Source organism: Poecilia formosa, unplaced genomic scaffold (genome assembly GCF_000485575.1).
Source record: "Poecilia formosa unplaced genomic scaffold, Poecilia_formosa-5.1.2 Scaffold5, whole genome shotgun sequence".
Classification (NCBI taxonomy): Eukaryota; Metazoa; Chordata; class Actinopteri; order Cyprinodontiformes; family Poeciliidae; genus Poecilia; species Poecilia formosa.
In genome coordinates, this window is record NW_006799944.1 from 4,701,082 (window position 1) to 4,722,038 (window position 20,957).

The 20,957-nt window shown below is 44.1% G+C and overlaps 2 protein-coding genes across 3 annotated transcripts in view; one reads left to right on the forward strand and one right to left on the reverse strand.

The window, feature by feature from the left end:
• The window catches only part of igsf9b (immunoglobulin superfamily, member 9b), a 31,012-nt gene extending 17,427 nt beyond the window's left edge, over positions 1 to 13,585 (forward strand). The window contains exons 4-22 of one of the 2 annotated variants that reach the window (XM_007564323.2): positions 2,203 to 2,349; positions 3,459 to 3,610; positions 3,693 to 3,810; positions 4,072 to 4,213; positions 4,567 to 4,712; positions 4,794 to 4,936; positions 5,028 to 5,168; positions 5,638 to 5,754; positions 5,841 to 5,991; positions 6,105 to 6,216; positions 6,305 to 6,480; positions 6,572 to 6,810; positions 6,903 to 6,987; positions 7,099 to 7,269; positions 7,766 to 7,802; positions 7,902 to 11,186; positions 11,336 to 11,505; positions 11,685 to 11,866; positions 12,207 to 13,585. In XM_007564323.2, coding sequence (XP_007564385.1) covers positions 2,203 to 2,349; positions 3,459 to 3,610; positions 3,693 to 3,810; positions 4,072 to 4,213; positions 4,567 to 4,712; positions 4,794 to 4,936; positions 5,028 to 5,168; positions 5,638 to 5,754; positions 5,841 to 5,991; positions 6,105 to 6,216; positions 6,305 to 6,480; positions 6,572 to 6,810; positions 6,903 to 6,987; positions 7,099 to 7,269; positions 7,766 to 7,802; positions 7,902 to 11,186; positions 11,336 to 11,505; positions 11,685 to 11,854 — 5,702 coding nt within the window. In that variant the 3' untranslated portion in view covers positions 11,855 to 11,866; positions 12,207 to 13,585. The remainder of the gene's footprint in view (positions 1 to 2,202; positions 2,350 to 3,458; positions 3,611 to 3,692; positions 3,811 to 4,071; positions 4,214 to 4,566; positions 4,713 to 4,793; positions 4,937 to 5,027; positions 5,169 to 5,637; positions 5,755 to 5,840; positions 5,992 to 6,104; positions 6,217 to 6,304; positions 6,481 to 6,571; positions 6,811 to 6,902; positions 6,988 to 7,098; positions 7,270 to 7,765; positions 7,803 to 7,901; positions 11,187 to 11,335; positions 11,506 to 11,684; positions 11,867 to 12,206) is intronic. The other variant, XM_007564332.2, reaches the window with a different exon arrangement.
• Positions 13,586 to 14,695: 1,110 nt separating this feature from the next.
• gatd3l (glutamine amidotransferase class 1 domain containing 3, like) lies at positions 14,696 to 19,607 on the reverse strand. The gene is made up of 7 exons (XM_007564343.2): positions 19,399 to 19,607; positions 19,276 to 19,328; positions 19,076 to 19,189; positions 18,823 to 18,954; positions 18,619 to 18,711; positions 15,026 to 15,191; positions 14,696 to 14,916 (listed from the first exon to the last, which is right to left on the reverse strand). The coding sequence occupies exons 1-7, from the start codon at positions 19,513 to 19,515 to the stop codon at positions 14,776 to 14,778; spliced, it is 816 nt and encodes a 271-aa protein (XP_007564405.1). The 5' UTR covers positions 19,516 to 19,607; the 3' UTR covers positions 14,696 to 14,775.
• Positions 19,608 to 20,957: the final 1,350 nt, after the last annotated feature.

A 20,957-nucleotide genomic window follows, 5' to 3' on the forward strand; every position in this document is an offset into this window, starting at 1 on the left:
TAACCTGCAAACTGCAGGAAGGAGAACGGGTCGCTGGGAACTCCTTCACGTTTCCGTGTTTACTTTCAAACTGCTCTGGCAGCGTCTGGTATGAGCATCGTGTGTGTTTTCCCCCCTGCCCGCATCCTCCAGTCATTTAAAGCCCTCAGATTGAAGGGCAAAAAAAAAAAAGAGTTCATTGAGAGACAGAATAAAAGGAGGGGGTGTACCCTGAAAGCCAGGCTGCAGTCACCAGGCAACTAGCATATCAAGTTTCAAAGCTTGACAAGGAGTTGTAAGAAGTACAGAGGGGAGCGGAGGAAGCGGGTGCATTGGGTGTGTGTGGTAGAAACGCTCGTGCACGGTCCATCTGTGTCTGCGCTTTGGCTCACGCAAGTGCAGTTGTGCATCTGCCATGCTTCTTGTTCGTTTCTATCCTTTGCCCCACCAATGAACAAAACAAGTGACTCATTTCTCCCATGCATTGTCTTAGATTTACATTTTTAGCCCAGCACTCCTGAATCCAAAATAAAAATGAGTCATATACATATATATATATATTTTTTTTTTCATGGAAGTTCTGTAATAAAACACATTCAAGAATTTCTGGCTTGCTAACTGTAGCTCTCTGCTAAGCCGCCCAAACCCTAAATGACAGGACACCGTCTTCATCTGTCATCTTGCATATCATTTTAACCATCGCTGCAGTGATTCATGTGTTTGCACTCCACCTCAGGGCCACTGACTTCTCATCATCTGAGCTGGAGTCGGGAGACTTAGCCAACAATGTTAAAGCTCAATCACTTTCACTGCGGTGCACGACGGCCACATAAATTCATTATGCATGAACGTTACTGGAAAGCGCTCGGATTTATTTTAAACCAACTGGAGTCGGTGTTGTAAGAGATATTACAAAATACTTGAACTTAATTATTATTAGTGTCGTTTGCTTAATGAAGAGGTCAGTGTATAACGCTGCAGGAAATTAATAACGTTCCCCCTCGAGATGGGTCGCTTGCATCCTCCCGAAGCCAGCCTACCTTGACTTTCGGGATGAAGCCAGGGAATGAGGGAGTGAAGGGTTGTTCATTGTTACATGAGGAGCTTTGGTTTCTTGTAAAACTTTTAGTCGAGACAGCCCTCTTGGAAATGACTCACACTTCTGAGCGCATTTCTGGGTCAAAGAAGACATAAGAAAACCAATCCCCAGTACTGTGCAATCTTATCTCTTCTTTTGTCATTGTGCAAATGCAGACTTCTTAGGATTTTCATTGGGATTCTGCTAAAACCCAGATTTGTAATTGAAATGAATGTAAAAAGTGTGGCATGCTTTGCGGATGGGAAGATGGATCATCTAAATAAAGTCACAGTCCTGGAAGGAAACCTGTTAGAGACGGATAAAGACGGGGAAAGAGGGTTCAAGCAGCCAGAGCTGCAGTAGATCAGAGCTTAATGAATGTGTTACAGTGGTTCCACTCACTGAGTCTCATTGAGGAAGATTTCAGTGTTTAGGTGGGTTTTTTTGTTTTGTTTTGTTTTTACAAAAATTAACTCGGATGCCATTCTTTAAAGATTGATATTTGTAAAAAGCCTTTTTAAAAAAAATCATTTCCTTCCACTTCATAGTTAATCATTACTTTGTGTTGATCTGTCACATAAAACTCCAATGAAATGCTGGTTTCATTGCGGTTCTAACTTGACTAAATGAGTTACTTCTGCAAGGTGCCTGTGTATGTTTTTTTATTTTTTTTTCCCCTGGTCAAAACTTTGACTGCTTTTCATCAACAGCAAAATATTTCCATGCCTCTCCCTGGAAAATACTGCATCCGACTCCCAACCGTGCACTTATAGGTTCCTGGGGCCTGACTGACATCGAGGAAAGATTGATCTTGGTTTTGAGCATTTTGGGGACTAAAAATGTTAATGATTTAATTTGCTCATCTGTTCTTCAAGGTGTCTGCTGCTTTCATAAGTCTTAACTATGTCATTTGTCATTTTCTATAAACTTGGAAAATTCGTCAAAGTCCCTCTCTGCATGTGGATCTGCCTGCTTGCAGAAGGTCTATGACTTTGACACTGGCCTTTGTGACAATGGGTGGCTGTGTCCTCTGCATGAAAAGCCCTCTTCCTGCATATGCTGACGTTGCCTGTCTGCCTTTGTGCGTCTGTTAATCTTTTTTTTTTTCCCTCTTTGCCTCTCGACCCTCACCCTTCCCCCCACAGGGCGTGTGTCTCTGACCCGCGGCGCCTCTCTGCTGGTAGAACGGCTGACCCTGGAGGACGAGGGCTGGTTCGAGTGTCGCATCCTTCTCCTGGACAGCAAAACCGACAACTTTCAAAATGGCACATGGACCTTCCTCTCCATCACAGGTGCAGCACTGCAGGGTGTTGGGAACGCGTGAGCTGCTTCCCTCGTCGCTCGTCACTGGTTTAGACTTTATTTAGAACGTCTGCACCATGGGGTCTGGCTAAATTCTGACGGCCCTGGCAGAAGGGGAATTGCTGAACATTAATTGCAGTGCGTCAAAAGCATGCACACTGGGGATCCCACCTTGTGTTTATTTGCCGTGAAGAACTGACCAACACTTGTGAGGTTTGTCGCTGAAGATTAAGGTTAAATGCTCAAAGCCTTTGACTCACATGCTTCTTAACTCTAAGTCTCACTCACACACACGCGCGCGCTGGTTAAGCTGAAGCGGAGTTATGTCACTCAGAGCGTGAGGTAGAGGTTTGATATGATGATGCTGCAGTTGATGAAAGCCATGTGTTTGCTGCACGACACATTTTTGGGTTCACAGCAGCAGCTCTTAGATACTGCATATGATATTGAATATCGTATTATGTCCATATCTGAGAGTTAATTGAATAATATTGGAGTTTAATATGATGGCGCGTAGTCTTAATGGAAGGAAAACGAATGTGTGGTTTTCAAGATATTTACAGAAACAATAGAAGTGGCGACGTACGTTTGTGTTTACATGTAGATTTCACCCTGTTAGTGTATTGAATCCACGATGTGGTCTATCCAAAATGGATCGACTGAAATACAGAGAAATCCTGGAAGAAAATGTGTTGGAATGTGCAAAAGACTTGAGGCAGGGTTAGAGGATCATTTTCAGCAGGAAGACGACCCTAAGAGATCTAGATCCAAGCATGTTAATGTGTTAGAATGGCCTAGTCAAAGTGAAGACCAAAGTCTTTAGGGAAACCAAAGACTGTCATGAAACTATCATGTGAAACCCTTTAGGGACACACACACCCCAAAAATACAAGCATAACATTTTGAAAACCATGTGTCGTTTTCTTCCAATTCACTTTCAGACTTACCTTATGTTGGATTATAACACAAAATTCCTATTGAGTCGTGGTGGTAACATGAAAAATGTGAAATGATCCTTTAGCAAGGCGTATATGTATTGATACCTAATTTGATCATGTGAGTGAAAATCGCCCCCTCTGTGTTTGTGTCTTTGCTCTAGCTCCTCCTGTGTTCATCAAGACACCGCCGACTTTTGTGGAGGTTCTGCTCGGAGACTCGTTGACCCTTAGCTGCGGAGCCCACGGCAACCCTCGGCCGACGGTCGTCTGGCACAAAGACGAGAGCCCGATTGAGAAACATGAAAAAATAAAAGTGAGTCGCGTCAACAGACCACCCTGCAGGGTTTTAAATAAACACTCACGCAGTTTGTGTTTCATTATCGCTCACTTCTTAGGTGCTCAACGGCACTCTGTCTCTTGCCACTGTCACAAGAAATGTTTCCGGAGTGTACAAGTGCCACGTGTCCAACACAGAGGGGAATCTGACCCATTACACGGAGCTGCAGGTTCAAGGTGACTGTTGAACGATCCGTCATCAAACACAGAGTCGCTGCATATCTAATATCAAGGAACTGCTGTCGCATTTGCGTGAGAACATTCAGCTTTTTGTTTCTTATCAGTTCATCTCCTGGAGAGAAACCATTTGGTTGCTATATGTTTGTGTATACCGCCACCTACAGGTCATCCCGTGAACTGTAGGTGGCTTAAAACTGACCAGCAGTAATTACTGATCTGTTCATTTCGTTTTTTTGTTTTTTTTTGTTTTTTTTTAAGGTCCACCGATCATCATCATCTCCCCTGAGGACACGACTCTCAATATGTCCCAGGATGCTGTTCTGCAGTGCCAGGCAGACGCTTACCCTTCAAACCTGACCTACGAGTGGCTGAAGCAAGGACAGAACGTTTATCACATCGAGTGAGTCCATAGCTGTAAAAAAAAACAAAAAAAAAATCGATCAAGACACTTGGCATGGTGGGAAATATCGCACGTGGTGTTCTTATCTACTTGGAAAGTTGTAGGTGTAAATATTTCCAAAGCACGCTGGTAATGCGATAAGTTTTAATTGGATTGTTTGTGAGATAATTATATCATGTGATCATGAACAAGCTGAGGCAAAGAAGATTGCCGTTTAGATTAACGTACCATCTTCTAAATCTTTCTTGCACATCCGTTTAGTAGAAGTCGTCGTTTTCCGTTTGTGTTTCTTTCATTTCTGTTTCTTTAATACACCGCTTTATCATAAATTGCACCACGTTTCGTGTCTTTAGGTCCCTCAGGTCCAGAGTGAAGATTCTGGTGGATGGAACTCTTCTGATTCCTAATCTCATCCCAGAAGATGCTGGAAACTACACTTGCATCCCTACTAATGGAATACTGACTCCACCCTCGGCTTCTGCCCATCTGAAAGTGAAACGTTAGTGTCTTACCCTCTCATTCTTTGTGGCTTTGCTGTGTTTTACTGCAATTTCTAATCAGAAAGCCCTTTTTTTTTTAGATCCGGCACGTGTTGGAAGAATGCTGCGTGAAACTTATTTGCCAGCAGGAATGGAGGGGGTGATCTTCTGCCCTGTGCAGGCTGACCCGCCTGTGCTGTATGTCAACTGGACCAAAGACGGGAATGAGCTGAATCTTGACAATGTAAATGTTAGCGCTTGTTTTACAGTCTGTGCCAATTGGACTCTCAAAGTCGCTTTAGAGTTAATATTTTTTTTGTCTTTTACTTGTTTAGTTCCCGGGTTGGATGGTGAACTCAGAGGGCTCGGTGTTTATAGCGACAGCCAATGACAACGCTGTAGGCATGTACACCTGCACGCCTTACAACAGCTACGGCACGATGGGCCAGTCTGAGCCCACCAAAGTCATTTTGCAGGTAAAGTTCCCATTTTCAGACTCGCAGTACCTTTAAAAAGTACCAAAACCCCTTGAGCTTCTCCTCATTTTGTGACTTTGCAACTACATGTTTACTTGTGTTTTATTGGGATTTTATTTGAGAACGACACAAAGCTGTGCAGAATTGTAAAGTGAAAAGAAAGTATTCACACTGAATATTTTACAATTTAAACTCAGACCCCAAAGCAATGCTTTGTGTGACCAACTTTCCATTCAGTTACGGCTTTCAGTCATTTGGATTATCTGTGTATCTGAGAGTAGACATTTTCAAGTCTTGCCAAGCCACAGATTCTGTATTAGGGTTTAGATTTGGCCTTTTCTTGGGCCAAAACTATCACTAACATTGTGATTCTTAAACCTCTTACAACAAGTACCTCTCTGGGTCTTAAATCTAAAAATATTAAAATGTATTTAGACGTGCAGAAGTCAAAAGAGTGTCGCTTTTCCAGGACCCGCCATCATTTCGAGTTCCCCCTCTGCCAGAGTATCTCCAGGAAGTCGGCCGAGAGTTGATCATCCCCTGTGAAGCCAGTGGCGATCCTGCTCCAAATGTAACCTGGAGCAAGGTACGGAAACAAATTCTGCTTTTTCTGGAACCTCGGCCATGTATGACGAATCCCTTATGCGAACTTCCCGACGCTCTTTCCGACAGATTGGCCCTAGTCCTCGCTCACCGTACGCGGTGCTTTCTAACGGATCCCTCTTGCTGCAGCCACTGAGCAAAGATCACCATGGCGGCTGGGAGTGTTTGGCCACCAATCGTGTGGCGACTGTCAGTGCAGGCACTGTAGTCTTTGCACTTGGTGAGCGCATCGGCATTATCTGTAACGGACACATAGTCTGCAAATAGATGTAATGATATATGACGTGTGCATCGTTAGCGGTGTAGATTTAAAACTGTCTGTCTGTTGCTCAGGCACCAGTCCTCATGCTGTGTCCTCGGTGACCGTTACCACGGAGATGAACCAGGCCAATGTGTCCTGGGTCCCAGGTTTTGACGGTGGATTTACCCAGAAATTTACTGTGTGGTCAGTATTGTAAAACACACCCAGGATAAAACATTTTCTGCTATCAACAACTGAAGCTATTTACATACTTTGATTTTACCCTTTAAAGGGTCAAGCAAACATCCAGGGGGAAGCATGAATGGGCGTCTTTGCCTGTGCCGACATCCAAAAACTACCTGCTTGTGACTGGGTTACTCGCAGGCACTGGCTATCAGTTCAGCGTCCTACCTCAGAATAAACTCGGCTCAGGACCTTTTAGTGAAATTGTATCAATACGAACAAAAGGTTTGTTCCTTTGGTTTGCCTTCCTTTCAGTCTTCTAGTGCCATTTTGCTTTTAGAAAGAGATCGCGTATGAACACTTATTGTCCTTTTAGCCGTGCCAACAGAGCTACCTAAAACCGCCACGGGTCTCCCAGCCCTTGAACCTCCCACGCTGCTGTCAGCTAACCGGACCGGGCGAGGCGTTCTCCTGCAATGGCAGCCTCCCGAGGCTCCTCTCTCCCCATTGACTGGTTTTGTCCTCCAGGCCCGCAGAGATCAGGGCCAGTGGGTCATCATTGGCAGCAACATCCATGCCAATCAGAGCGAAGTACTTGTGCAAGGACTGCTAAGGGTAATAGTTGTTTTTTTTTTAATAGTAATAAAACAAACTGTTTGGGAGAATATTTGTTAAATAGTCCAATACACAATCTGTCTCTCACTCAGGACTCCATGTATGATTTGAGGCTGATGTCACGCAGCGACAAAGTCCTGAGTGAACCAAGCGAGTCTGTGAGTGTTTCCACAACTGGTACGTTTTTGTTCTTAATTATGATTGAAAGTGACATAAATATTACTGGATACTTACTACATTTGTTTATTAAACACAGAAGTTAAATTATCGACTTTGGTTTGATTGCAGGAATGGAAATTTACCCACTTCGTCCGAGTTTCTTAGAAGTCATCCCTGAACCGCTGATGGCTGGTCTGATAGGAGGAGCGTGCTTTCTGCTTCTTGCAATCGTCCTCTCGTTGGTGACGGCGTGCTACATGAGCAACAGGAGACGGCAGAGACGCAGAAAGAGGAGACAAGGTAAAACATACACGTGAAAATGTGTTAAGGAGAAAGATCTTTCACAACACAGCTAAGATGCAGCCAAAAGTTGCTGAAGAGTGATGACTGACTGGCTTTGAGCAACAAACTGAGGCGTCATTGCATCGCACAATGTCTACTACAAAGCAGACATAAAGGTAGCAAAATCTGGTGCTCAGATGTGGGTTAACAAAGTGAATATTAGATTTATTTGGTAATTTATCAAATCGGCTGATAAGTAGGATAAGCTGATCTTCCAGTTGTTTTCATAAACAGCTGTTTATACTGGCTTTTTGATGTGCTTATTTGTGTTGAGGTTGTGACTCAGGACACTATTTCGTCTGAAAATTGTGCTCTATTTGCTCAAAAGGCCCTAAAGTGTTCATTTTATGCTCTTTTTAGGTTTCATGGCTCTAAAATTCTGTCCCTAAAGTTTTGTTCTGTGCTCAATGAAATACGTAACTAAAATATTTTTCTCCTGCTTTTTTTCATTTAGATCTGCCAGCTGCCTTTCAGAAGAGCACTTCTCAAGAGTAAGTGTCTGGATAAGGTTGATGCACAAATTTTCTCTTTCTGACATGTTATAGTCTCCATCCCTAATGTTTGAAGCTGTTCTTCTCTGTTTTCTTCAGCACGCGATCACCTTCACGCAGCCCGGACAGTGTCCTCAAGTTTAAACTATGTCCGCCTCTTCCCTTCTTTCCCAACTCCTCGTCATCACAATCTGATCGCTCCTCGTTTGACAAAGGCAGCCGCGGGGAATACCACGATCAGCGGAAACAGCTTTTGTCCAACTCATCTCCTCCGCCTCACTACACCCTCTTCGAGAGTCATCTAGGTTCGCAGGCGCCTTCGCCGACTGCTCTGGAGTCCATTTCCCGAGGTCCAGACGGACGCTTCATTGTTCAGCCGCTGCCGGAAGGTTCAAGTCCTTCCAATAAAAATATAAAGACGGATGTCCTGCAAGTTAATGGAAGCGTTCACGGGTCAGGGAGCAACAGGACGTCAATCAGGGACTCTCCAAAATCAAGCATTTTGAGCTCAGAGAAGGACGAGAGGAAGGACTCTCCGCTTACGGTGGATGTGCCAGAGTTAAGCAGACCTCCTGCATCCCCTGGCAGGGTACGAGCCATGGCAAGAAACTTCTCCCGACATGGCTGCTTTTACTCTGATGACGAACAAGGCTCAGAGACTCTTTTGGAAAGAGCCAGTTTTTACTCTGATAGCAGTGAAAGAAAGCCCAGCGATTCCCTGCGTAGGTATCGGATGCGAGGCAACTCTGAAGACCTGTTCTCCAGTTTGGGAAGGAGAACGAGGCTGCTGGACAGAGACAGACTCCATCATGGAGGCTACCGACCAATGGAAAGCCACCTGACCGACAACAGCACCCTGGTCTCCCAGCTAGAGAGTGAGCTGGAGAGGGACAGCGTTAACAAGTGTGTCCAATTGGCAAAGGAGAGGGAAGAAATCGAGAGGGAGCTGAAGAATTTTGCAACGGATCAAAGACATCACAGTCGAGTGAGGGACGCACCCTCTCCGTGTAGTACAACAGAACACCCTCAAGGGCATGAGACCGAGTCAGTGGAAGAACCTGTGTGGAAACCTCAAGAAGTTACAATCAGACAGAAGTACAGGCCCACTGGTGTGACAAGTCGGGTTTCTGACTATAGGAGAGCGTGCTACTTTGGCAACACTAGCAGTCCGTTGGACAGGCTCCCCACGTCTCGCATGCAGTGGGACATTAGCCCCGTCACATCTGTCACTAGCCTCATCCCTGTTCAGACTCCTCGTGAGACTACGTCGCTTATCTCATCTAGAGAAGCCACAGAAGAATCTCTTGCTTTAGATTCATCAAGCTTGCCGGTCACCCAGAATACGTCACTACCCATGCTCTCCCGTGATGTCACGCTAGATAAAGCTAAGTCATCAAATCTTCAGAAAAACAAAGAGGCTTGTACCAAGTCGGGCACCGAGCAGAACATAGTGGAGGAGACACAGGAGTTAGGTGTTGTTTCTAAATCAAGGAGTCCATTAGCTTCTCAGCTACGGGATTTGGCCAACACAGTGAGAGCTGAAAGTTCAGATTCCCTACAGCATAACCAGACTGAGAGAACTCCAGATATAGGTCACAAAACTACGAGGGACCCCAGTCCTTGTAGTTCTTCAACCTTGCTGTATGATCATCATAAAGTAGGAGCTAAGTCCAAAGACAGAGAGACTCAGGACCACGACGACCAGCACGTTTCAGGGTTCTACTCCGACTTAGAGAAGGAAAGTGTCCGAACAAGGTCCAGGAGAAGCGACAAGTGTCTCTTCCCTGACAGTCCTAGTCCCATATCAACCTTAACTCTTGTTGAAGAGGTCGAGAGTGACCGGTCTCAGTTTTTAGTCCCCAGAATGTCCGACTCCTTCAAGGCCAAACCGGCAGCACCGTCCCCTAAAATGTCCCCACACCAGACAAGTGCAATCCTTGAATACCTGAGTCTTCCAGGTTTCATTGAAATGAGCGTGGATGAGCCTGTGGAAGAGGGTCAGGTGACCAATGCCACTGCAAAACCAACACCCAAGGAAGAATTGGTTGTGGCGAAACCTGATGTAGTTCCTAGAAACTGGGAGGTTCATGTTCAGGAAAACCCACAAACTCCATCAAGTCAGAAACAAGGCGATCCCCTGGGTTCTGCAGACTCTAGCTTCGATGCTTATAAAACACAAGGAAATAGACGTTCTCCTCAAGTGACAGCCAGAGTGAGATTTCCTGATGACCCAAGGCCGTCCTCATCGGGCCCAGAAAAAACAAGCAAGGAGCTCTATGACGAGAAAACAAGAATTCGAGCAGGAAATACTTGCACCGGCAGACCTGAATCCAGACTTGGGACCAGGTCGGCTCATACGTTGTTCAGTGCAGCTAAGGGCATGGCAGACATTGTGTCAAAGCATTCTCAGAGTTGTGCAGACAGTGATGAGTTTTTGTCAGAGCAGCCCCAAAGAGAAGCTTCTCAGGGAAGCAGGACTAATAAAATAGTGTCTCGCATAACTCAAGCCCCTGTGCCATTTCTGAAGAAATCCTTAAGCCTTGGTCCCTGTAGGACTCTCTCTGGTATGGCTCAGCCGCGCCCTTACCTTAAGAAATCCATTAGCTTAGGCTCACAGAGGTGGGAGCACTTTGAAAGCCCAAGACCGTACGTTTCTGAGAAATGTTACTGGGACGAGTTCCCAAACCCGGAGGTGAGGGTGAAGTCCTACAGTCTGGGCCGCACGCCGCCTTCCTTCCCCAGACCAGGACCCTGCTGGAGAGAATACATCCCACTCCGGCGTCCCAGCATGGGGAGCTTGGAGAGGCCCCACCACACACAGAGGTCTTTAGCTAGTCCTTCCTACCTCACTCCTTTGTACCCACCCAGACAAACCTCAATGTCCCCAATGCTTGAGCCCGCAGATCCACGACGCCAAGCCGCCATTTTCCCTGAGTCCTCCAGATGGTCCCCCTCTTTTCAAGACACGCTGAGGTCTGTCCAGCATCAGTTTATACCTATGCCGACCTCTAGCCCTCTACCATACTACCAGCACTGGCCGGATCCCAGAGGGGAAGGCTTGAGACACTCGGACTCCAGAAGGGGCCCTCCAAGGTCCTACTTGCCCCGGGGCATCAGCTGGCCTTCGCCTTATTACTCTGCCTTCCCACCCAGGGAAGGAGATGGCTACAGACATCCAGAAAGGATGATGGGGAGGAGTGGAGATGCCGAGTTCAGGGACGGTGGCAGGGCCAGTTATGCCAGTCAGAGCAGCGGTAGAGGCAGCGCCGGTCTCTTTAGGCAGTCCCTGTCCGTCACTCCCACCCTGCTCAGCTCCCCAGAAACCACAGAGGAGCAAGAACGCCACAGAGCTGAGATGGAGCTGGCCGAGAGGAGAGTGAAAAGGTGAAAGACCGCCACCATCTGGAATGACTGACGATGTGGAGCATCCTCTCCTCAGACGGATTCATTTACTGTTGCCAAAATGACACTTAACGTGAGACCTCTGTGTTTTTCTGTGTGTTTTTCTGACCACTTTTTGTGCATCTCATTAGAAGGAACACGTCAGTAGATGAAAGTTACGAGTGGGACTCCGCTGATGCCTGTTTGGACTCCGAGGTCCTGGAGGCCACCAGGTCTGGCCAGTGTCGAGCTGGTTTTCAGAGAGGCAGGAGGGAGACGGGATCTGACCAGACTGGTGGCCTCCAGGATCAGCGACAGACAGGTGATCATTTCATTTACGTTTGAATTTGGTTTATTGTTGCATGTGTGACTATTATTAGTGAGCTTAATGTGACAGTGTTGCATGTGTTCACCTGGTTGTCCCAGTGCTATGATTTTTTTGTTAGTTCATCCCATGACATTTCCATCCATGCCTCTCCTGTCCCTGATGACCCCCACCAGGCCCACCTCCCCCTGTCATCCCTCCTCGCTCGCTCAGTGAGGCTCGCTTCAACGCCCTCCGCCTGGAGTACCAAGAGTACAGGCGGGCTCAGGGATCCGCCTGTACCCGCGAACCCTGCTTCCACCCCAGCCATGATTCGGACTCTGACTCCAGCTCAGCGCTGCTCTAGCAGCTGAACTCGGTCCGTTACTCTGCCTGATCCTCAAACCTTTTTTTTTCCCCCCCTGCCTGATTTTTCCTCCTGTCACTGCTCACCTGCTTAATTCCTTTTGCTGCCTGCATGTGGTAGTTATAGTGTAAAAGTATTCATACCCCATGGATATTTTCATGTTTTGTCACATTACAAAGACCTGTGGGAGTTTTAATTTTATTTGATAGAGCCACACCATGTAGATCTAGAGACCAACACTTCAACGTAGATGAAATGCTACGTTGAAGTTGTTGGTTGCAATGTGTCAAAGTAAGGAAAAAAAAAATCTAATTTTAACTTTGTTCTGCTCTCTTTTCTTTCTCTTCTTCAGACGCATCAAAGACGAAAACCAAATAGCGGTTCCACCGAAAAGACAACAGCACCATGGTCCTAAACGTCGGAAACATTTCGTTCTACTTTAACGATTTTAATCTTGCGCGGCAGCAGCTTCAAGAGACTGCACTGTTCTGTTTTGTAAGACATCCTCAGCTTTTTTTTTTTTTTTTTTTCAGGCTCGTTCTTCTGTTCGATTTGGTTTCTGTGGGCTTTTTACAGTGGGAATGTGACAATCAGATAAAGCGAAGAGATGAAATGCTGTTAGACACGGTCCACAGCTCAAAGTGAGAAGGACCTGCTTTGTGAAAGCAGCAGCCGGCGACAAAGTGATAGACTCATTGAAAGTTTGTAGAATCTAAGTCTCCCTTGTAGTGACAATAAAAGATGCTTCTGACAGGTCTGAAGGTGAGTGGACAACATCTCTCTGTGAGATATCTTCATCCGTATCGGTGCCTGTGAATGAATGGTGCTAGTTGTGCTCTCCATGTCTATATTGATTAATGACGCGGTACTAACTGTTAGGTAACTAATAAATTTGACCCAAAATTCCCAACATCTATGTATTTAGAAGCTGAGTGTATGTCTGCGATTTACCCACTGATTGCCTGGAATCATCCCCGTTCAGCGCCCTATTGACCTCACAGTATTTCCGTTTAAAGTGTATAAATGTTCATATGCATAGTTTATTGTGAATAAGTCCTGCTGTATTGTTATGCATTCATCCCCCGTCGCTCCCATCAGTTGAGAACGTCTTACTTGGCTCCGCCTTGAAAAAGTGCGACTTTGCCAGGGAAGATGATATTTGCCTTATTTTTGGTCAGTGGAAGAAGGACGGCGTCTGCTGACAGGCTGAGATACAAAAAAAAAAAGAACAATTAAAAAAAGCATCAAACACGTTTTGTTCCTCATTGTGAATATGTCCGTGTATTTATTGAGATGAGTGACGATATGCAACAATGTTTACAATTCACATCCCTGATGTGAAGGCAACACTGTGAATATTTCATTGACTTCTGATTCTGTGTCTGAATTGCAAGTCTGTTATGAATTGTGTGCCCGTTTCCCTGCTGTGTTTGTTTTGTTTTCTTTGCTAAAGAAAATCAAGCTGTTTTTTTGTACATCACCTGACAAAGCAATTTAAAAGATGTTGTTGTAGCTACACTTTGGGGAAGAGTCAGCCTTTCTGTTGTTTCTGTTGTTTTTACTTCAGTTTCCCAGATGAAAAGCCACATTTGGCGTGAGTATGCATTCCTGAGGATGGCTTCGGTCGTCTTGTACAAAGAGGAAAATTTTATATCTTGTTACTTGTTTTTGTCATTTTTTTATATGTTTGTAAATGAATAAATTGTTATATTCTGAATGTAGCAGACTTAAGGGATGTGGATGTCTTTTTTTTAAACTACTGATGTTTTTATCAGCTGCAAGCAGCCTCGAACGGCCCTCGCTCAGGCGACGCCACCCACCCAGCCATTGGAGACTGACGCAGTTTGCGCACCGATGCGTTCAGCAGCGCTATCTGACGACGCACCAAAAATCTGGTGGAGATCGACTGATGCAGTGAGGAGATATAGCTGATGGAAAAACCTAGGGGGCGCAGCGGAGTCAAATTATTTAATTTCTGTTAGACAAAATTAAACATTTGGGTTTATTTTGGTTCATCAGAACCAGAAGGTTATGATTGAGTGTGCCTTGCAGCTGTGGCCAACTGCAGATCAGTAGAGAGTTCTTCTAACAAGCCATCATTTGATCCAGGTGCGTTAAACCAGGGAGAGAACCAAAACACCGGCCCTCGAGGGCCAACTTTGGGCTCCACTGCTCTAGACATTTTGAAACTGGATCAGCACAAGTAAACTGGCTGCATGTATTTCCTGATTGCAATGTGCATTGTGTGGCAATGGTGCTAGCTGGGGATATCATCGGAAGGAAATGGAGCCAGTTGTCGTACATTGATGCTGTAAACACAAATTTGCATCAAACACAAGTGACAGAACCTCATAAAAACTGCTTGGTCCTCTGTTATGTTGGCCATTATTATGCCGTTGCTCTTTTTCTGTTGAGCACTGCTAAGAAACAAAAGCTAATATTCGGATTTAAAATAATGATTTCCTTAATTAAGAAAGAAAAAAATATATACACCAATCTTAAATTATGTAAGAAAGTAATTGTCCCTAAAGCTGATAACTGGTTGTTGCAGCTATTCATGAACAAGGAGCCCAGGCTGGTGCACACACTGCACAGTAGTACACAAATATGTTTTTCACTTGCCCAAAACTGTTCCATCAAAGATCCTGCTTTTTTCTGGATTGTGCAACATTTTGTTTCTTTATCAGCTAAAATTTAGGTTTACATTAGCTAAATAATAACACGAGGTTCACTTTTTGAGTGAATTTACTGAAACACGTACGTCTGCTTCACTGAGACGCACACGTTTATCACGTTTATCACATTGATCCAAAGCAGCCTTTAACCATCAATTGCACAAGATTTGCATTTCAACTAGAGCATCTTTATTATTTCAGGTAAGGTTTCATCACAGTATAGAGGTGAATTCTGGGCATTCAGTGTTACTCTTTCTTGGAGGAGAGACGCATCACATGCTTGACCATATTTCCAACACCATCGAATATATAGTGATAGTGGTAATCCGTCTCCCACATGAAGGACGGAGTGCTGACCACTTTGTTCTTCTCGTCCACATAGGCTTCGTGAAAGAAAGGGTTAAGGTCGAAGCAGCGGGAGGAGTCGCATTAACGATGAAGACGAACAGGCTTTCGCTTGAATTTACGGCGGGCGGACAGAGCTCTGAAAGGATATGTATGGTTCACGGACGACGTGGCGAGCGCCCATGCCCTTCACGGCCTGCACCATGTTGGTTTGAGGCCAGTTCCCCCAGCGGGTGCTCTCGTCCCGCTCGTAGCCCATGGTCACCTCGATGCTGGGCAACACGCGGCAGGCCAGCACAGGAGCCATGCTGGCCAGGCTGGAACAGAGGCAGAAAGTCTTTCAAATTTCTCCAATTTTTTTTTTAACCTTTATCGACAACCTGCTAATTCCAGAATACAATTTTAAATGATCCCTCTGACAAATAAAGTTCTTAATAATCAAGCTCCGTCTTACATCAGATGATGATGCGTTCTGTTAGGTTCACTGGTGGGAAGCAGATCCTCTAGTTTAAAGGCTCCTGTCCTGTGGAACCAGCTTCCAGTTTGAGGCAGACACTCAGTCTACATTTGAGACTAGGCTTACAACTTTATTTTTTTTGATACAGCCTGTAGTTGGACATCTTAGATTATCCTGAGTTAGTTCTGTAGTTATGCTGGAGGACAAACTGACCATCATGTCACTTTGCTACTTTCTCCTGCTACACTCCATTCATGCATTATCTGTAGTTATTTATGACATTAACTTTATGTTCTCTCTCTACTTGTCCCTGCATATAAATAACATTTGTTTCTGCTTATTTATTTCAGGATGCTGAAGCAAAATTTTCCTTTCCACTGTCACCACACACATGCTCAATATAAGGAATTACTACAAATTAACAATTTTATGAAATTAGCTGACCACTGTCACCACATTCTTGTTAATCTCCAGTAATTGGTTAATTTATCACCAGCTCTTTTTAGTTATTCATCACTTTATTATTTGTCTGTTTTCCTAGGTTATTTTAATGCATGGATTTCTAGTGGTTTTACGTTTGTCTGTATGTTTTTAACCTTTGTAAAGCACTCTGTTTTGAAGTGATTGTGTTTTTTGGGATGGACTGAAAATTGCAACATATAAAACCTGTACGAATTTTAAAAGTAGGAATTCACCACAGTAATATTTGGATAAAAGTCCCCAGCTGAACAACTACAAACCTCTTACAGACATCATCAAGGTTTTGGTTAGATATTTTCTGACTCTTTTTGGCAGAACTGGATATAAACTGCCTTAATTTTTTTGCACAGATGCAGCTTTTACACATAGTTGGGGCCAGTCCAGATCTTTAATGGTAGCTAAATTATTAGTGGGGTTGTATGAATATATTTGACCCACATGTCCAATTTTTAGTTTTTATAAATAAGAGAAAATCAGCAGTAAATCTAAATTTGTGTGTCCATGAATTGAAAGTTGTTTTGTTATGTTATCATACCACTCTAAAACGAGACAAATTCAAACGCATCATCAAAAGTGCAAAATTAATTACATTTATGCCGATGATGAGTGTATCTGAACTTCTGACTGGCACAGCTCAACATATATTATTCAGATACATAAAAATACTCTTTTAAGCACCAACTCCCACAAAACCAACCAATGGATAAAGCTGCATGTCAAATGTTTTACTTTCACTTTCTATAGCCTTTGTTTTTACGGGAAATATTGTGAACTCCATTAAATGATGTTCATAAACAATTTTTTTTAACTATGTAACTATTGTAGAGGTCAGGACTACATGGTCAGTCTTCAGTTGTCATGGTGACCGTTTCTTCACCTCTTCTTCAGCATCCATCTCCGCTCTTCCCAGTAATTCCAGTAATCCCAAATCTCCTTCATCTGGGGATCTTCCCACCTTCAACTAATACCCGATGCCACCTCTCACCTGACCGTAAGAAAGGTCCACACAGCGCCTGCCGATCCCTGCGAAACTGGAATGGGTCCTGCAGTTTTGTTGCAGTAATTTATTTTATTGGCCATCTGTACTTTGTACTGCAATAGTGCAATTTAGGCTGAGAATCAACGTTAACGTGCAGAATCTCAGTCCACACCAGGGGGCCGAAGTCCAGTCCTCAAGCTCTACTACCTTACAACCTTTAGATGCATCTCTTCTTGAAAACACTTAAATCACATAAATTGCTCGTTACCGAGCCTCTGTGAAGCTGAGTGACTGCTGATTATAACATTTTGAATGCGTCTTCACATTGCAGGATAGTGGCTATTGAAGACTGGATCTGGGCATTCCTGGCCTGCCAATCAGTAGATTCTTGGTCATTAAGGACATGAGAGTCCTAAGCACTGGAAGAAGTCCAGTTGCCTTGTATTTAAGCACTTAGGATTATGCATAATGTAGCATCCTGATCTCTTCTTACTCAGCACACATCAACTTGACTCATGTTAGCAGGTTGTTGCAAAAATGAATTAGCAAGTCTGTCGATTTTGACCTTACACTTCTGCATATTTGGTCACGTTAAGAGTAGATTGTAGAGGACAACACTTGTTAAGGTCTAAAAGTGATCAACAGGATGAACAAAGAACAACATGCATCTGAAAATCACCAGGATTTCGTCTTGCAAAAGGAGAAAGCAACCACCAAAGCAATGTCAAACTTCTATGAGCCACAATTGTTCTTGGTTTTAACTTTCAGACGGACTGATTTTTGCTGAAGACGGGAGCTTCATTGGCTCAAACCCGTTCTGTGCGCTAATTGTGATAGGTAGGGATTACGGCGCAGGGGTCAGCAAACTGTTTAACCTTCTGTTGTCATGGCAACTGTCTTTTTACCTGCTCCTCCTTAGCATTCTCCTTCACTCTTCCCTTTAATTCCTGTAATCCTACATCTCTCCGTACCTGGAATCATCCCGTCTTCACCTAACACCCAGTGCCCTTTCACCCGACCTCAACGCAGACGTCTGCCCGTCACCTCATCCCTCCGGCAGAATCTGTTGTTTTGACCCGATCCCATTAGAGTGGAAGCATTTATGTCAGTGCCTTTGTTGTGTCCTCCCCGCTTTAAAGGATTTGCCTGCTTTCACATCTTCTTCCAGTTTGGGCTTAGGAGCAGTAAGGCTATTTTTACGGCATTTGCCCTGGCTGCTCCATCCACTGAGAGTTCAAGTGAAGACTCTCGCTAAACAGATCCCTAAAATCAGTGTGCAAGAAAAACTACCTTTAAAAACTGCTAATGAAGCACAATTTCTGTTCTTTTGGCCATTGTCATTTGTCAAATCCTCTGAGAAGTGTGGATCAGATTCCCTTTTGTGTAAACAAAGGGCTGCTGAGAAGCTTTAGGCTTTGTTGTGCCGAAATTAGCCTTGTTAATTGGCTTAATGAACTTTACAGGAAGTTTGTGGAAAGAGTCAACATTTAAATTTTTATTTATTTATTTATTTTTACCTAAAAAGGCTTTCACAACAAAAAAAGGAGATCATACCATGCTGAATTAAATGTTCAACACAGCTTCCTCACCTAATTTCATTTGCCTGACTAAACGTCTAAGTCACCAGTTTGTGTGACTCCTTGCAGTGCCCTAATTCCATTATCAGGTTGTCTAAATCTTTTGTTTATTTAAATTGGTGTATTTTAATTAAGACAGGAGGTAGATGTCAGTGGCAGTGTGGAGCTTAGCCTCATGTTCGACATGGTTCTGTACTTCGAACTCAAAGTTAGTGAGCCTAAGCACTGAGGACGGATCACAGCATACATACCCAATAGGTTTGCGTGAACGGTGGAACTCTTTAAGCACTCTTTCCACGTCATTATGCAGCTTGCAGTCCTTGCCGTCCTTCATGAAAGTGGATCTGAAAATTCAATTAAGATTTTTTACACTTCCATTAGTATTTAAGGCTCGAGCGAAATGCATTGTATCTAATTTTACTTTTCTTTGCACAGCCCTCCCCTCCCCCCCTCACAGATTCTTGACGATCCCGTGGCCTCCGGGAAAGATGACGGCGTCGAAGCTGTTGACGTCCAGCGTGGACAGGTCCTGCATTTGCCTCTTTCCCTGGCCGTGAATGAAGCGAGCTGACTCGATCATCATGTTCCTGTTTGATGGCCAGATATAATCAAAAATACTACCTTGTGGGAAGAGTCGGGTCAAAAGGTTACACACGCGTGCGAAAGGTCAAGTCAGTTCACGGTCTGGTGTGCGCATTTGGCTCCTACCGGTTCTCGCCTGAGGAAGGCTGCTTCTTCATGTGATCCATCACCTGCATTTGCTGCTGATTTGGTGCAAACGTGCGGAAGCGGGCGCCGTTCCTGCTCAGGTGGTACATGGTGCTGCACACATAAAGGTTTAGAGCCGTCATCCCTGCACTGGTGGAAGTTCGTGGATTGGATTGGTGAGAATGTGCCTGGATACTCACTACACTCCTTCGTGGACATCACTTCCATCCCACCATCCACATCCTGAGAAAACCTGGAATATATTGACTCGCTGTGTTGGTCCGCTTCTTTTCACTCATAGCAAATTATTGGCTTAAACTTACCACAGCAACTTTGGTGTTTCCCCAGTAGCCATATTCTCCTTGATGAACGAAGCAGGCAGGCTGATGAGAGACGGCGGTCAGAGTCTGTTTTGACAGCAAGGTCCTGGTTGCCAGCATGATTAAGCTGTAGTCTCAATGATTCTGGAGGAAAATACCAGATTAACAGATTGCCACGGAGCCTGTGAAGACCTCTCAGAGGGCAGATATTGATCTCACTGAGGATGTCTGTATTTATACTAGCAGTGTGGGGCCGAGTGACGTTAACGCGTAAGCTGAGCTCCATTGTCTTTTCACGTCTTGACTTCTTCCTTTCCAGAGCACCCTTCCCTATTAATACCTCGTTAATTCTTCTGATTAACTTAAGGTATTTAGCCACGGAGTGAAACTTTAGCTTCGGCTAATATCTTGACCCATTAAGAGCTTGGCACTTGATACAGTGCATTGATTAGAAAACGGTGTCCCACTCCATTGTAGGCATAGTGGCATACCATATGTCCTGCAAAGTCCATTAGGGCGTAAGGCTCTTACGCTTTGTAATGCCGTTTTGAGTCTAGACGGCGAACCCAGAAATACCTTCAACAGATGGAAAAGTCACTTTCAGAGTGAGAAATGTTTGGCTTTGTCTTGGTAAACTGTTTTTGAAAAGTTTGATTCAATTCAGTATTTTTAATTCAAGAAGTGAAACTCATACAGCTTCATCTCACAACACACTGAGATAAAGTGTGTGATTTTTCTGTTAATTTTGATGATTACGACAAAGGAATACCTGAAATTATTATTTTTTTTAGTTAGAATATTCAACTATTAAATTAATACTGACATGTTACAGCCTACTTAGTAATAGGGAAGAGTGCTGATTGGACAGTTGTCCAGCAGACAGTAACCGGCCCACTCTGTAAGCAGGGTAAGCCACAAAACGTCATTGCTAAAGAGACTGTAAGAGGGCTGTAGCAAAGACTATTAATGAAAAGTTGTGTGGAAGGAAAAAGTTTAGCAAAAACTGATGCAGAAAAAGTAGGGATGACCGCAGCCTTGAGAAGACTGTGAAGCAAAGTCAATTCAAGAGCACAGCGGGTGTTCACAAGTCCTAGTCTGTAGGTGGAGTCAGTACTTCAGGAGCTACCACACACAGATGCATCCAAGATTTAGATGCTACATTGTTACATCTGTTTTGTTGAACCACTCTAGAATTAAAGATGTCAGGAGTTTCTTACCTGAACTAAGGAGTCAACTCAGTGCTGTAAGGTTCTTTTCTAAGGTGAAAGCAAAATGTGCATTTTGTCTAAAGATCAAGGCCCTACAGTGTGAAAGAAAGGTGGAAAGGCAAAGATCCAGTCAAATGTCCAAGGACAGTAATGATTAAAAGAGATAAACACTTGATAAAAACATTTTAGTGACACTTTATTTGAAGGGGTGTGCAAAAGACTGCAATGACACTGTCATAAACATGTCATAACACCTGTCATGAACAAGAAGGAGTCTTTATAAAAGTTTATGACTGGTGTCATGAAGTGTCATTCGGTAAATAATGACACTTTTAATGCAAAGTTGCTTTAAAA

What these genes read in the sequence shown, in the direction of transcription:
- gatd3l (XM_007564343.2), bottom strand. Translation starts at nt 19,515, where the DNA reads ATGCTGGCAACCAGGACCTTGCTGTCAAAACAGACTCTGACCGCCGTC. An exon ending in GATGTCCACGAAGGAGTGTA is followed by an intron (nt 19,190 to 19,275) that starts GTGAGTATCCAG and finishes TTATGTGTGCAG; the next exon opens with CACCATGTACCACCTGAGCA. An exon ending in CACGGGATCGTCAAGAATCT is followed by an intron (nt 18,712 to 18,822) that starts GTGAGGGGGGGA and finishes TTGAATTTTCAG; the next exon opens with ATCCACTTTCATGAAGGACG.